At 39.6% G+C, this 13,577-nt stretch overlaps 2 protein-coding genes across 12 annotated transcripts in view; one reads left to right on the top strand and one right to left on the bottom strand.

Annotated features, from left to right (window-relative positions):
- LOC143900397 (uncharacterized) overlaps positions 1–13,577 on the top strand; it is a 141,710-nt gene that overhangs the window by 1,341 nt on the left and 126,792 nt on the right. For 6 of the 9 annotated variants that reach the window (XM_077411681.1, XM_077411682.1, XM_077411683.1 and 3 more), the window contains exon 2: positions 56–145. In XM_077411681.1, the coding sequence (XP_077267807.1) occupies positions 56–145 (90 nt within the window). Of the gene's footprint in view, positions 146–7,457; positions 7,552–13,577 lie in introns of those variants that run through there. The other 3 variants (XR_013257775.1, XR_013257774.1, XM_077411684.1) reach the window with 2 other exon arrangements.
- Positions 126–13,577, bottom strand: part of LOC143900391 (GTPase-activating Rap/Ran-GAP domain-like protein 3) — a 27,652-nt gene continuing 14,200 nt past the window's right edge. The window contains exons 1-17 of one of the 3 annotated variants that reach the window (XM_077411665.1): positions 10,938–11,856; positions 8,676–8,742; positions 7,645–7,728; positions 7,393–7,474; positions 6,914–7,032; positions 6,407–6,471; positions 6,275–6,341; positions 6,083–6,185; positions 5,869–5,967; positions 5,267–5,479; positions 4,380–4,651; positions 3,800–4,085; positions 3,035–3,492; positions 2,581–2,917; positions 2,061–2,147; positions 1,654–1,917; positions 126–1,513 (exon numbers count right to left, since the gene is read on the bottom strand). In XM_077411665.1, the coding sequence (XP_077267791.1) occupies positions 1,254–1,513; positions 1,654–1,917; positions 2,061–2,147; positions 2,581–2,917; positions 3,035–3,492; positions 3,800–4,085; positions 4,380–4,651; positions 5,267–5,479; positions 5,869–5,967; positions 6,083–6,185; positions 6,275–6,341; positions 6,407–6,471; positions 6,914–7,032; positions 7,393–7,474; positions 7,645–7,728; positions 8,676–8,742; positions 10,938–11,287 (3,213 nt within the window). In that variant the 5' untranslated portion in view covers positions 11,288–11,856 and the 3' untranslated portion in view covers positions 126–1,253. Of the gene's footprint in view, positions 1,514–1,653; positions 1,918–2,060; positions 2,148–2,580; positions 2,918–3,034; positions 3,493–3,799; positions 4,086–4,379; positions 4,652–5,266; positions 5,480–5,868; positions 5,968–6,082; positions 6,186–6,274; positions 6,342–6,406; positions 6,472–6,913; positions 7,033–7,392; positions 7,475–7,644; positions 7,729–8,675; positions 8,743–10,937; positions 11,857–13,577 lie in introns of those variants that run through there. The other 2 variants (XM_077411666.1, XM_077411667.1) reach the window with 2 other exon arrangements.

Below are 13,577 nucleotides of genomic sequence, written 5' to 3' on the forward strand. Positions count from 1 at the left end.
AAAACAATTAAATAAATTTATCGTATATTGAATAGGTATTATCTTAAAATTATAGATTGGAGTAGCGATCGAAGGGGGACGGAGAGAGAAAGCGCGAGAAGAATTGAAAAAATATCGCTTCATCGTTTTCGGTGGAAATGCAACGGTAACATATATACTTTATTCGTTACTTTGTATTAAGTATATACACATGACGCGTTAACATCGACGCTCACGTCGGAATAATGGTTATATATATTTTCTTAAATAAAAATAAGTCCGGATGCGGCGTGTAGCCCGACGGTATTGATCATCGGGGGATCGATCGACCATGCACGATCATCTCCGACATTCTTCGCATGCCTCTGTTCTACTTTCGAAGAAACGCGTGATTCATCCGGCTAACGCGCATCCCAAAAATGCCCATTTTCTTACGTATTATCATAACTGCCTACGCGTTTGTTCCACGGTCAAGTAGAATCGTCAAAAATATTTTCGACCGTCGTCCATTATCACGGTCATTAGCCTGAATCTTATTGTTTAAGATTGGTTTCGAAACAGTGAGAAGCTAAGATATACAACGTCACTTGGAAAAAATCCCAAAGCACACAGTGTCCAAAACATCGTCCTTATCGCGCCACGATGCCTTAATTACGGACGACGCGAGGTAAAATCGGTTTAACTTAATAGAGAAGAGCGATGCGCCTCTTAAAACGAAATATTTTAACGAAATTTTGCATCGTTGCTATTATCAAAAGAAAAATATTAGAAGAGATATATACATATAGGAGGAATGGGAGGATTACCGTAGAACGCAATTTATTATCGAAATATTTGCAATTGTCTCGCTTAAAAAAAATCTGAATTCTAACGCAATGTTTTTTTAATGTGCATTACATAAAATTGGAACAAACGGAAAATTCCATGTGTGCCGCAACAGAGAATTATTAAAGTAACGGTAGTAGAATATGTGGAAATAAAGACGTAAGAAGCGAAGAAAAATGATAATTATATAGCAGGTTCCTCCGTAATTAAGACACTATTGTGCCCTCGTCAAAATCTATCCGCCGAACGATAACTTGTACGCGCGGTCGCGCTTACATTCAAGATATACGTGCAGCGCGACGCGCGCTAATAGCATAACAATGCGACAAAGATTTCCATGTGTTCTCTCGTACGATGACGAGAAATCAGGTACGTGCGATCGGTTTCTTTTTTTTTTTTTTCTTTTACTTTTACGTGATCGACCGGCAAAGCACCGACAACTACGGCGTCTATTTTTTGCATGGCGATGGCATTTGCGACGGCAAATTCGTGGTTGGTGTGGGTGTAGGACTGCTGCTGCAGGACCTGCTCAGCACACGTTGAGGTTCGACGGTCAGGAAGGTTCTGTCGGAGGTCGGTGGCGCGGAGACGATTTCCGGCTCCGCGGGACTCGGACACCTCCTCTGACTGCAGTTGGACGCCGTGCTTCTCGACAGGGTCTGCAGCGGTATCCGGTAGATCCTTATCGGCTTCCAGTCGCCTTGACTGTCTGCGAAAGGCAGATTCCCCAGGATTCGGGGACAGTTGACCTCAATACGTTTGTCAAGCGTTCGGAGATAGCGATCGGATCGATGAGGCATGAGGATTTCGGGTTTTAATCGCGGGGCAAGAGAACCAAAGACCACGTACTTGGAACACTCGATCGAGAGGTGGACGAAGACGGCGGTGGGCTGCAGGGCATTTCTTCCTTCTCGAGAGGTTTCGAATCCAATCGAATTCGCTCGCATTTTCCTGGGAAAAATTCCGGCGCCGTGGTCGCGAAGAAGATGTCTCGCTTCGAGGTGATCAAGCTAAGATTGGGCATGGCGATCGTGTGAACGAGGTTGCCGTTTATTATCAATCGAATCTCCATCGTGTCGTTGGTGAAGGCGATCACATATGGGAAGGCACAGGCTGTCATAAACAAATGCAACATCTGTCAAGATAGACGTCGATATATGCTCGAAAGATTTTAATGCAAATTCCTATTTTATCTCCCAATGTTTATTACGATTACGTTATATATAATGTTTATAAACGATTTTAAATTGTCTCACCTACGGCTGTCGGCATCGAATTCCAATTAAAATCGAATTCGGTTGGCGCAGCGTTCTCTTCTGCCAGCTTTTGAAAGTGGCACGTATCTAAAGCAAGTAAAGTTGAATATCGATGCATGGACATCTATGCATTATGTGGATCGCCGTTAACTCTCAAACCGATACGCCAGAAAAGATAATTGATATACTAGAACTACCGAAGCAGTTCAAATGGACTAATTTGAATGTATAACGGTGCATTTTTTTTTTTAGATTTTCCGTGACTTTTACTGCACTATATAAAAGGTAAAATTGATCAATTTATTTTATCTTTTTATCCCTTTATCAAGGGTATAGATGCAGTGTATTTTTAAATAGTAAAAACTGATGTACGCGTTAATCTCATCGATGGTTCTAAATGCTAAAGATGAACGTTCTCCGAAATCTCTCGAGTATTTCTTGCATAAACAAATTATGAATTATTGCTCGAGCTTGAGATATCGATGTCTCGGGTTAAGAGTTAAAGTGGAACGCGACCTACTATTGTAACAAAGTATCAGTTCCGGCTCCTCGTCCTCACGAAGATCCAACGCCGCCACCAGGTGTGGCTTAGGCGTTGCTTCCATGTGGACTATCCTCGAAGTACCGGAAGCGGAGATCAATTCGAAGTGATGACGGGCGCCGCAGCACAGTGTCCACTCGTTCGCCGGATCGGCGCTCTCGATCATCGTTACTAACGATGGTGTCTCGCTCGCGGTGAATTCCTTCAGTAGTAGAAAACCGTCGACGGTGTCGGTGTCGGCTGACGAGCACCAGATGGTCCAGGCTGCGTTGTGCTTCCACTGGAGGACCGTGAGTCGGCGGCCGACGACCACGCACTGTTTCGTACCACAACCATGCATAATCTTGTCTCGCGATACAAACTTGTAATAATGATTAGGACAGGTAGAAAGAGATAGATTTTTCGATCAACTGTCTCCGACACGCTTTCTTACCATGCGCAAATGCGAGCCTCCGGGTCTCGTGGTGCTGTACAATTGACATCCCCGTGTACGTCGCAGTTTCCTTTCCTTGATGTGCGCTCGATTCCGAACGGCCAGGGCGCGAACGCGCATTCGTGTTCGCGAACGCGTCACCGGCTGAAACTTGGCGGTAGCACGTGCGAACGCGTTGTCGCACTCGTCAGCGTCGTCCTCGTCGCCATCATCGTCCTCGTCCTCGACGTCTTCGTCGACGTCCTCCTCCTCCCTCTCCCGGTCGTCGTTCTCACGATCGTTGAACAACTCGGCGCATCTCACGGACGCATCGCTCTCGAACTCTCGCAGCCGAAAAACGTAAACGCTCTCCTTGCCTTTGTCGCCGGCGCGGAACAGGAGTATACCGTGTTGCTCGACCACGTCTAACTGCTTGATCTGCACCGACTCGTCGAACAGCATTCTGTGCGAAAGCCCGTCTGGAAAGAAAATCGACAAACGTATATAATCGATTGGAATTGAATTTATTTTAATTCCAAATTTGAAATTTATTAGAAATCTATTTGAAATTTTGTAATATTTCCGATAATAGCTATTGTTTGTTGCAATAATTCCCAAATTGGTTCTTCGATAAATTACTTACTCTGCAGTTGCTTTTAGTACACTACACTCTACTTCGTTGTTATTTGATACACAATCGAAGCTTTCCTCGATCGCGAAAAAATTGTGTCTCGTTAGATCTCGGTCAATCAGGTTCTGAGATAATCTACGTGTTTCGTGAATTACCTTCGATGAGAAACGTTCCGTTTTCCGAGGCGAGGATCAGCCTGTTCTCCAGCCAGACGTCACCGCAGACAACTTCGTTGGGAAAGTCAGGATAGATGCATCTCGGTTCCCATGGCCTGGGCTTTAGAGGACCGACGGTGGCGAGAGAAGTGGGTGCGAGGCCACGCATGATAGCTTCCAACTTCAAGGCTTGTCCGACTCGCACCATCTCGACGGCGCGCGTCTCTTCTCGCCGTCGACCCGGTGCCTCCACGACATCCGAGAGTGCTCGGCGATTTAGCATGCTCTGTTACGAAATCATATTGAATTGACTTTTTTTTTTAAACATCATCCTTTTCGCTTTGACTATTTAATTGCTTCCTAGCACTTTTTGAGAAAAGATATTATTTAAGTATTATATTATTTAAATATTAATATTACCTATATATACATTATTTTCAAAATATTAAATATTGATATTATAATTAATATTATTGCGTTATTATATATACACTTCATCATGATTGTAAGTAAAATTAATGGAAAGCGGGTGAATACAAGCGAGATTAATTAAAAGGGCAGCCTCTGTAAAATAACTTACGTTGCTCTTGCTGTCTTGCGAATGTTCCTGGTACATGTTCTGCAATAGGGCGTCGAGGGTTCTTTCCCTCTTCATGGAGAATGTTGGAGTGTCAAATGTAGCTTTCTCGCCATTGATCAACTTAACAAGGAGAAATTCCCTGAGATTATACGGATCCTCGAAAACCGGCGGACAGGGAAGGCTCGGTCCGAATAGAGGTACGTTCTCGTCGCAATAAATAGCGACCCGCCAACCCTTGCCGTCCGCCTCGGTCGCTACCACGGCAAACACGTCTAAATAATAGAAGATTAATTAACATTCAATTAATGATCTTCTTTCCTTTTATGTTTTATATACTTATATACTTTAATTCCACAATATTTATTTTATGTAACTACATTAGCGGTTCATTTATTCTATAAAAAATGCACTTTTTCGTTTTTCAAAGAAAGACGTAAATGCGGAATGAGAAAATGCCATTAAAAACATTCTTTCCGTAGCTTTTATCGTCCCTTGCTAATTACTAATCACAAATCGAAGCAAGGACGTAGTGTATTAAAAGCAACGAAAACAGCAAATTTTTAATCGATTTACGATTAGTAATTAGCAGGGACGATAGAAGCTACGGAAAGAATGATTTTAATGGCATTTTCTCAAACTTCATTTGCATTATAATTGGAAATATACGTAACGGAAGTAGGTCAAATGCGCGATATAACGTACGTTGAAGTTTAAAGGAACGCGAAAAAAATCTGTAGGCGTAAAAAGGAAAAAAAGGAAGCTGTATAAGAAAATTGAAAATCGTTACATGGTATTTTAGCTCGCGTGTTCTTTGTGTAAACAACAATAGACGAGGTTCAGTTTAATATATTGTTCATAACCTTATCATGATATTTTTCTTAACTTACGGGTAAATTGACTTCTTATGCAGTTCGGATTGAAAGTATCAATGGCTGATGGATCGTCCGTGTAAATGATGTTAACAATGTCATTGCCGATGTGTCTTTTTCTTTCGAGCTGCTGCGGATTGTCTTTCGAATACGGTAGCATCGTACTAACATGATACATAACTTCGTGACCCGCATAAACCGTGTAATAACTTTCCTTGCCCGTCATATCCCCTGAAAAACGACGGAACGTGCGAGTAGAATCGTGGAAGTAAAGAAAAGATTTTCTTTGAGTTACTGCGAGTTTATTCACGTAGTGAATATAGAGCGAAAAATGAAAAGACTACGAAAAACTGAAGGAAAGTTTTATACTTCATCAGCAATATATTTATCGATAGTTTAATATGTGTATATATGCGTGTATTATTACAATTATATTCATAAAAAAAGTATAGCAATGAAAAATAATCAAACGGTTTGTTAGTTGGAAGATTTGGAGGTAGGATAGAAAATTTTCAAATCCTGTCTCAGCGTAACAATCTGAAGAGACGAGTGACGATTGCAGGCTCTTCTGATTGCAAATCTCGAGTTTGCACCGCCAATATCCATGTCATCAAGCGTACCTTTCACATCCAAGCCGCCCCTATATTTGTCCCAACCTTTGAGCCGTATCCTCTCACCTAGGATCTCCAGGAAGCTCTCGAAACCTGGGCTACCTCTTTCTACGAGCAATGAGAAACGTTTCTCAGGGATCGATATAGCGCTATCTATTATTACTTAATTTCCCATCCCACCGAGACTTGTCTTTTGTCCCCGCTGACACTTCCCCGGGCTTACCATTAGACAACATCTCGTCGTCGATGGTCTGACCCTCTCTCGCGTAGATTACACCAAACTTGAAGTTCACCGAGCCTTCTTGTTCCTCCAACAGTAACAGATCCTGCGAAGGATCATTGAATTAATCCGTCGTACCTCCTTTATGACGCTTGTCCTCGAGCGTGAAATGGTATGAGACCCTTGTAAACGTACCTTTTGCAGCTCGGGTGTGAAAACTTCTCGCGGCGCCTTGTCGAGTTTTTCCAGACTGAAAAAGTTGCTGAAACGTCAATAATAAATTACCTACGTATTCCCTTTCAATTTGGTGGATATAGAGATAGTTACCTGAGAATTTGTCTGATAGTCAATGTTTTGTTCGCCGAATACGGCAGCGATATTTTCTGCGCGCCCTACACACATAAAACATCTCTCAATTTACTACAATTGACTTTATATTTACAATAATAATAATAATTTTATTTTTCGAGATATATCAGTCTACCAGGGAATCGATATCGGATATGTTACAATAAAAGCGAGTTGAGTTACATCAAATCTAATATCTTTATATGTTGTGTACAAAGAGAGTAAATTGGATATTACAAAAAAGATATATGGATATTGATTTACCATAAGTAAATTGTAGCAATAAATATACTTCATTTATAAAAAAAAATGAAGGCTGAGTTCTCGACGTAAAGGGACTCCCCACAGTTCTTATACTGACGTGAGAAAAAAGAAAAGATGGAAAAAAACCGGAGAAAGAAAGGAAAGGCTAAGATCATAAATAATTTCATAAATTTGTCCCAGAAGGGATCCCTCCCGTTACTAAATAATACATTATCTACTCACGGTTCGCCTCCATAGAATAACTCTGTAGTGCGGTACGCATTGATCACCGACTTCGCTCGTGACTACCGAGAGAAAGAGAGCATTCTTCTCCTGGTCAGAAGCGATATAATTTTGGTGCACTGTGCATAAATAAAATAATTAATATTCTTTTTATTTGATATACTTGATTGTATATTATGATCTTTCTATCGTAAATTACTTTTTTTAGTTCTTGCAAGTTACGAGCTATTACAAAAAATACAAAATATAATATTCTATGCATACATTTTCATCAAACGCAACAATGATTAACTCGGTCGAGCGAATAAAGAACGTGAATCGATTTACATAAATGGAACGCTGATGAAATTTTCCATCATATTTCCGCAATATTATTACACGTGGAAAAAAAAACACAATTTAAGAAATTAGAGCGCCCATAAAGTTGCGGGCAGAAGTTCTAAACAAAATTACAGATATATGTTCAACGTTCAACTTACGTTTGCCCAAGAAGTATTTAAAATACCAGCGCGTTTGGTACTCCGGATTTTCTAATATCGGCGTACTCGGCGAACCGAACATCTGTTGATGGAAAAATCGTTCATCGTTACGCACATAATCCGTGGCAGAAAGTGGGATACGATGAAGGATGAAACGAGGTAAAGAACGAGCAATTATATGCGAAACGGGACGAATCTCGAGTGGTAGAAGAAAGAAGTGGATCGTTTGATCATTAAGCAACGCTTCCTCACCTCTTCTTTTTCCCCGAGAGAGTCTCCGTTCTCCACTCGAAATCTTCTGCCATTGTCGGCTCCGTCCTGCTCGATCTGCGGCAGCTGGAAAGACATTTTCGAGCGTCGCGATTATCAAATACGTATAGCGTAGAATGTCGGCGCGAGTCAACATGTTCCAGTTTCGAATTTGCGAATCGTTATATAGATTCCGAAGCCTTGAAACATGTGCGAATGAAAGTCGGAATGTAAATCTAAAACCGAATTCGCGCGGACTTGAAAATCTTTTCATACAGATTTTATAAATAATTTGCGATTTCGAGAACTCAATTTTATTTCCACGGAACTGAACATAATCAAATTCTATTGAAAAATATTACTCTCTCTCTTTCTCTCTTTCATTCACGACTCATTTCTAAATGAAAAAAAATAGGAGCTTTCCGTCTCTGATTGAAAATATCGGCGTCGTGAAGGAATTGAAAGACCGAAAGAACGAAATGCATGTTTCTAAAGGAACAGAAAAGTTGAAAAATTATAAGTATAAAATTTAAAGCCTTGAAAGAGAGAGAGAGAACAAAAATGTATGAAAATACTTCATTATTAATACAAAGTAGTATGCTTTTTACTCGCGGATTTATTAAAAATTTACTTTATACTTTTGCTTGAAATTCTACTTGATAGCTATCTTAATTATTTAAGAAATTTTTCTCCTTTCTATTTTCTGGTAAAACTATGTTCTTAAAACTTCGCGTCTGAACGTACTGCGACATCCTCTATCAGCGCACAAGTCAAGCACAACCCGAGCGCAGCTTCGGCGAACTTATGCGATAAGCAAATCAATAGATAAACAGAAAGATAGAGGGAGAAACAATGTAATCAGCTTACCGGACGTGTCGCGGATTATCATAGGGCGCTCGTTCGTTTTATCGCAGTGATTAGCGTTTACCTTGCAAAAGTACTTGTGCATACGGCTCGTAAGACTCTTGTAACAAGTAGAGCGAGGCTCTTACCTAGGTATATACGTATCTACACTCTTTTCATTGTTTCCTTACCATTTCGACACTGCCGTAACATCGTCTCGCCAGGACGCCTCGCCTCGTTGTCGTGTCTGTGGTGGATCTGAAACACGATTTTTCACGTTTATAGATATAGCTCGAGCCTGCCCGGGAGGATATAATTTTATCTCGGAGATTTTTCATACCAGGCGCTTTAATAAAGTTTACTCGTCCGTGCTCGCCGGAGGCGTAATACGCGTTCTGCAAACACGTTTGATTCTCTACCTCTACGCGTTTTTTTTTTGTTACGAAATGATTCGCACTTATTCAGAAACAAGTGACCTCGCGTAAACGTTTTTTATAGCATCTTTTTGCGACACGTGTACTACGCAATCTTATGGAATCGTTCACATCAGGAAAGGCACGCCTCGTCCGCCGCGGTGAACGGCATTCTCGGTCGAGAACACGTACGTTTTTCTATCGGCCTCACCGCGCCCTTCCGCGGTGCTCTCAGCACAATGTTTGCTATTTAAAAACAAAATTACGTGCTGAATTAAAAAAAAAAACGAATTTAAATGTTGCTCGAATTTTCTACTTTACTCCAAAATGGACTCGTAACCGCGTTACGAATCGATTTCTGTGCTCGTAGAGTGACCCAGAATGACCTCAATTTTAATGACAAAGACCAATTCTTTGACCAATCTGGACTTTAACTAAAATCCAATCATCCCTTTAACTAAAATTATTGTGATATAGATTTATAGATAATTTTAAAATTAGATAGATGTCCCAAATAAATAGCTTTTTGCAAATTGAGTTTCCTAAGAAAACGTTTTGAAATAGAAAGCCTCGTTGTGTGTGTGTTTATCCGAAGTCGTGCGACCTTTTCGGAATTTTAATTTGCAATTTAATTACCGAGATGTTTAATATTGAATGTTTAATATTACGAGAGAGGTTGCAATAAAAGAATATCTTTCCAAAATTTTTACTGGAAAGAATTTATTTCATTGGGCAAATAATCTATGATTAAAACTGAAAGCGACGTTCGTGCGGGACCGCGTTCTTCGATATTCTCTTTCGCACGAAAGATTAAACGCTATCGGCACGATAATTATCATTGATTCACTAAATGTATCCCGATCAAATACAATCATCCCCCGACGAGCGAATCGCGGCTACCATATAGTGTGAACGTAATATACGACCCTTCGTTCGTCGACTCAATTCCTCTTGCGCTTCTCATTTTTCACGACATGAATATCTAGGTTAACGAGAAGCTACGTCGAGGTCGAATTGGCCGGGTAATCGGGAGAGGTCGTTACATGAGAGACACAAAGAGGAACAGTTACACTGTTCAAAATTCGGGATTCGCATGGATCGCACAGCGTTACCCGTTAGATCGGGTGACATTTTAGCGACAAGGTTTTATTGGTTTCTGAGTGAAGCAAATAGAGAAAAGATCGAGCAACAAGTATAGTGAATTGCTCTTATTTTTTCAATAAAAGGTAATAAAAAATAAGTCAGCGAGTAAATTGATACAAGTTCACGCGGCAAATAAGAAAATAAGTCGAGCACAGCGAGAGAATAACTACTTGTTTATCCTCTTCGAAGAAGGTAATGGGAACATAATTGAGAAAATAGGTCAGTCAACTCGTTACTTGACTCGCAACTTTTGGCATTTCGCGCGTATAATGACATTCGCCGCTAGAGCAGAGATCACGCATTACACAGTAAAAAATAAAATGTTGATCGTAACATTTTTCAAATGTCCCAGAAAGTCCACTCTAAATTTTATGTTAAAATAACTCATTCATCGTGTGTTACTTGTTGATAAATTAGAAATGTTAATTTATTGACACTATATTTTACATTTATATGTGTTCTTTTAACTTTAAGTATAATGTAAAAATAACTTGTACAAAATGTCGATATAACATTTTGCTTTGTCTGATTTAATGTAACTCTTACGAAATGTATATTATACTTTTTATTTTGAGTTATATTAACACATATTTCAGTAAATTTGATTATTTTATATGTCAAAGTTTACGATTATTTGAGAAAGAAGATTTACTTTAACTTTTGTTTATGTTAAAATAACTTTGAGACGTGTTGATTTTTTGAAATAATTATGTTAAAAGAACACAAAATAATATTCAATTTCTAAATGACATACATAAAGTGTTAGTTATCACGTTGACATAAATATAACACATGAAAATGTTACGAAAATAATAACATAGCTGTTGTATGTTAATTTTACATTGAAATAATAGTCAAATCTTGGTAACACAAGAAAATCTTAACATTTGGACGTACGATTTTTTACTGTGTAGAGCAACGTACACATGACTGGCGCGTCGATGCAGCTGCCTAAGTTGGGAGGGCGGCATGATCGCCGCCACGCACACCGATCTGGATCTGTTCCTGCGTATCATCTCCTGGACGCTCGAACTAGGTCGCAACGATTCCTCCTCGCTGTCGCTGATCGTGATCGAACTGGCGACCTCGCCGCTTTCGCGTTTCACTCTGCGAGACTTGCTTTTCTCCGCGGAGCTCGCGCTCGTCGAGGATGACGAGGCTGAGGCGGTCGCCGAGTGCGTTGACGAAGCAGTCCCGGAGGAGGCACCCCGTATTCGCGAAACGAGTTTGATATCCAAGCACAGCATTTTCGCCAGTTTCTTTTTTATACGCGTGGCGATGTCTCTACGTATTACGTACAATTTAACAGTATGACTATGCACAACTACGCGGTTTTATTACATACAGCCTGCTCACTGGGAGACTGACTTGGTACGTTCACCTTTTGGTAGCGTCACATCATCATCATAATGTCGTTGAACAGCCGGCGATGACGACGAGCGTCGGTATCCGCATCGCTGTGCGACTTGTGCGAGCCAAATTGCAATGGAATTGCCACACGTCGCAACGTGCGGTGAGAATCGCTCGGCGTTACACAGGTGTTGTGAGATTCTTTGACGAATCTCGACTACGCGAGGCTCGTTGTTTTTGGATCCCGTCGCTTATCCGCGCCGCCGCTGATGCTTTATATCTCACAGCGTACGCGAGGAATATCAATTACAGGGAACGCCTCTTGCGCCCGTGTGGTAATTTGAATTCTATCTCTCTTGACATCCGGGTCGATTGCCGAAGTCGGTGTTGGGCGATGTCGAAGAGGAGATCACCGATACACACGGAAACGGGAGAAATGAAATGCGATCTAACGTGTCTTATGTGTACGTTTATCCGCCACTTCTGTGATCTTTTAAATAATACAGGATAACGAAACGCGCTGGGATGCACTTGTACTTATTGTTAGTGTCTTACGATAAATGATATACGTCGCAACTTGCAGATAGTTGTCACACCTGTGAAAATAATTGCCATAATGTGTCACCGTAGATTGGCGTAGATAATTGTATGTACACCGCGATATCGAAGTCAAATAGATGTGACAGCAAGTGACAAAGTATGTTTTCTAAAGTACAATGGTTTTTTCTAAAGTAAAATAAAAGTTTGGAAAACTGTTTTTTTTTTTAATTCTATACGAAATAGATAGCTCTCGGAAAAATATATTTATTAACTATTATTTTCTTGTGTGTGTTATATATATATATATATATATATATATATATATATATATATATTCTTCGTGCTTTAATAAGCGAAAGCATTTTATTCATTCAAAGTTTCTCAATTAAACTTTATCTATATTTTCTTTGATTATGTAGAGTTAATTAAATTAATTTCCGTTCAATGTAATAATAATCTGATGAATAACGATGATGATGATGATGATGATGATAACGAAATGATTACGCTTGATAAAGCAACAGCTGAGTAATAAACAATGGCCAAATTTCGAGCATTAATGGACGTTAGAAATATATTTAACAATTATAATATACAATCGAGTTAGTTTACGTTTCGTGCCATACTTGGCCTTCTTCAGAACATTAAATCATAAATAATACCGCATTGACGATAAAAGACTCGGGTACGATCCGGCGCTACGATTTCCAATCAAATCTCACCCATGTCTGTAGAAAATTAGTCATGTTGAAGTCAGAATATGTCGTCGATTGTTAGTCTGACTAATTTTCATATTCTGGAAATCGTAGCGCCGGATCGTACCCGAGTCTTTTATCGTCAATGCGGTATTATTTATGATTTAATGTTCTGAAGAAGGCCAAGTATGGCACGAAACGTAAACTAACTCGATTGTATATTATAATTGTTAAATATATTTCTAACATCCATTAATGTTTGAAATTTGGCCATTGTTTATTACTTAGCTGATGATGATGATGATGATGATGATGATGATGATGATGATATGAAAAAAAATGAGCTAATTTTTTACCCTACTTGGTTTTGTGATCCTACGCCTATTTGTTAAGAATTTTTTTCATACTAAAGGATAATTTTTTCCCCACACAAAAGCATTAATAAACGATTCTCATAAAGTGTACGCATATATTTTCCTTACGATGAAAATATATTTGTATATTTTTATCGGAAGGAATAGCCAATGGGTAAACTCCCCTTCTCTGAATAAGCAAATTTAGTCAAGAGCCAAACGCTTAGGGCAGTCCCGCATTAAGAATATTGATTCTCAAGATAACGACATTCTTGCGGCTTATTCAATTGAAAATACTTATTGCAAACCCAACAGCAGAAAAGCACGATACGTACCATGCGACATTTACTCGAAGTCGTTACTTCAAATGCAAAAGGCGAATTCAAACGACTCTGAAATATTATTAGAATTTCTATTTAAAGAATTGGATTAAAGATAACGCAGTTATATATATATACAAAGGAGAGATTGGTCAGACCAGCATCTGCTAAGGAACTCAAAGAAATGTTAGACAGTGATATGATACAACAACAAGAGAAAGCTTTGTGCTGAAAACGATGTAAGGAAATGAAACGCCTACGCCAAGAATAGCACAAATG

The sequence above is a fragment of the Temnothorax americanus genome, unplaced genomic scaffold, assembly GCF_048541705.1.
Source record: "Temnothorax americanus isolate GAGA-0224 unplaced genomic scaffold, ASM4854170v1 Scaffold3, whole genome shotgun sequence".
Lineage (NCBI taxonomy): Eukaryota > Metazoa > Arthropoda > Insecta > Hymenoptera > Formicidae > Temnothorax > Temnothorax americanus.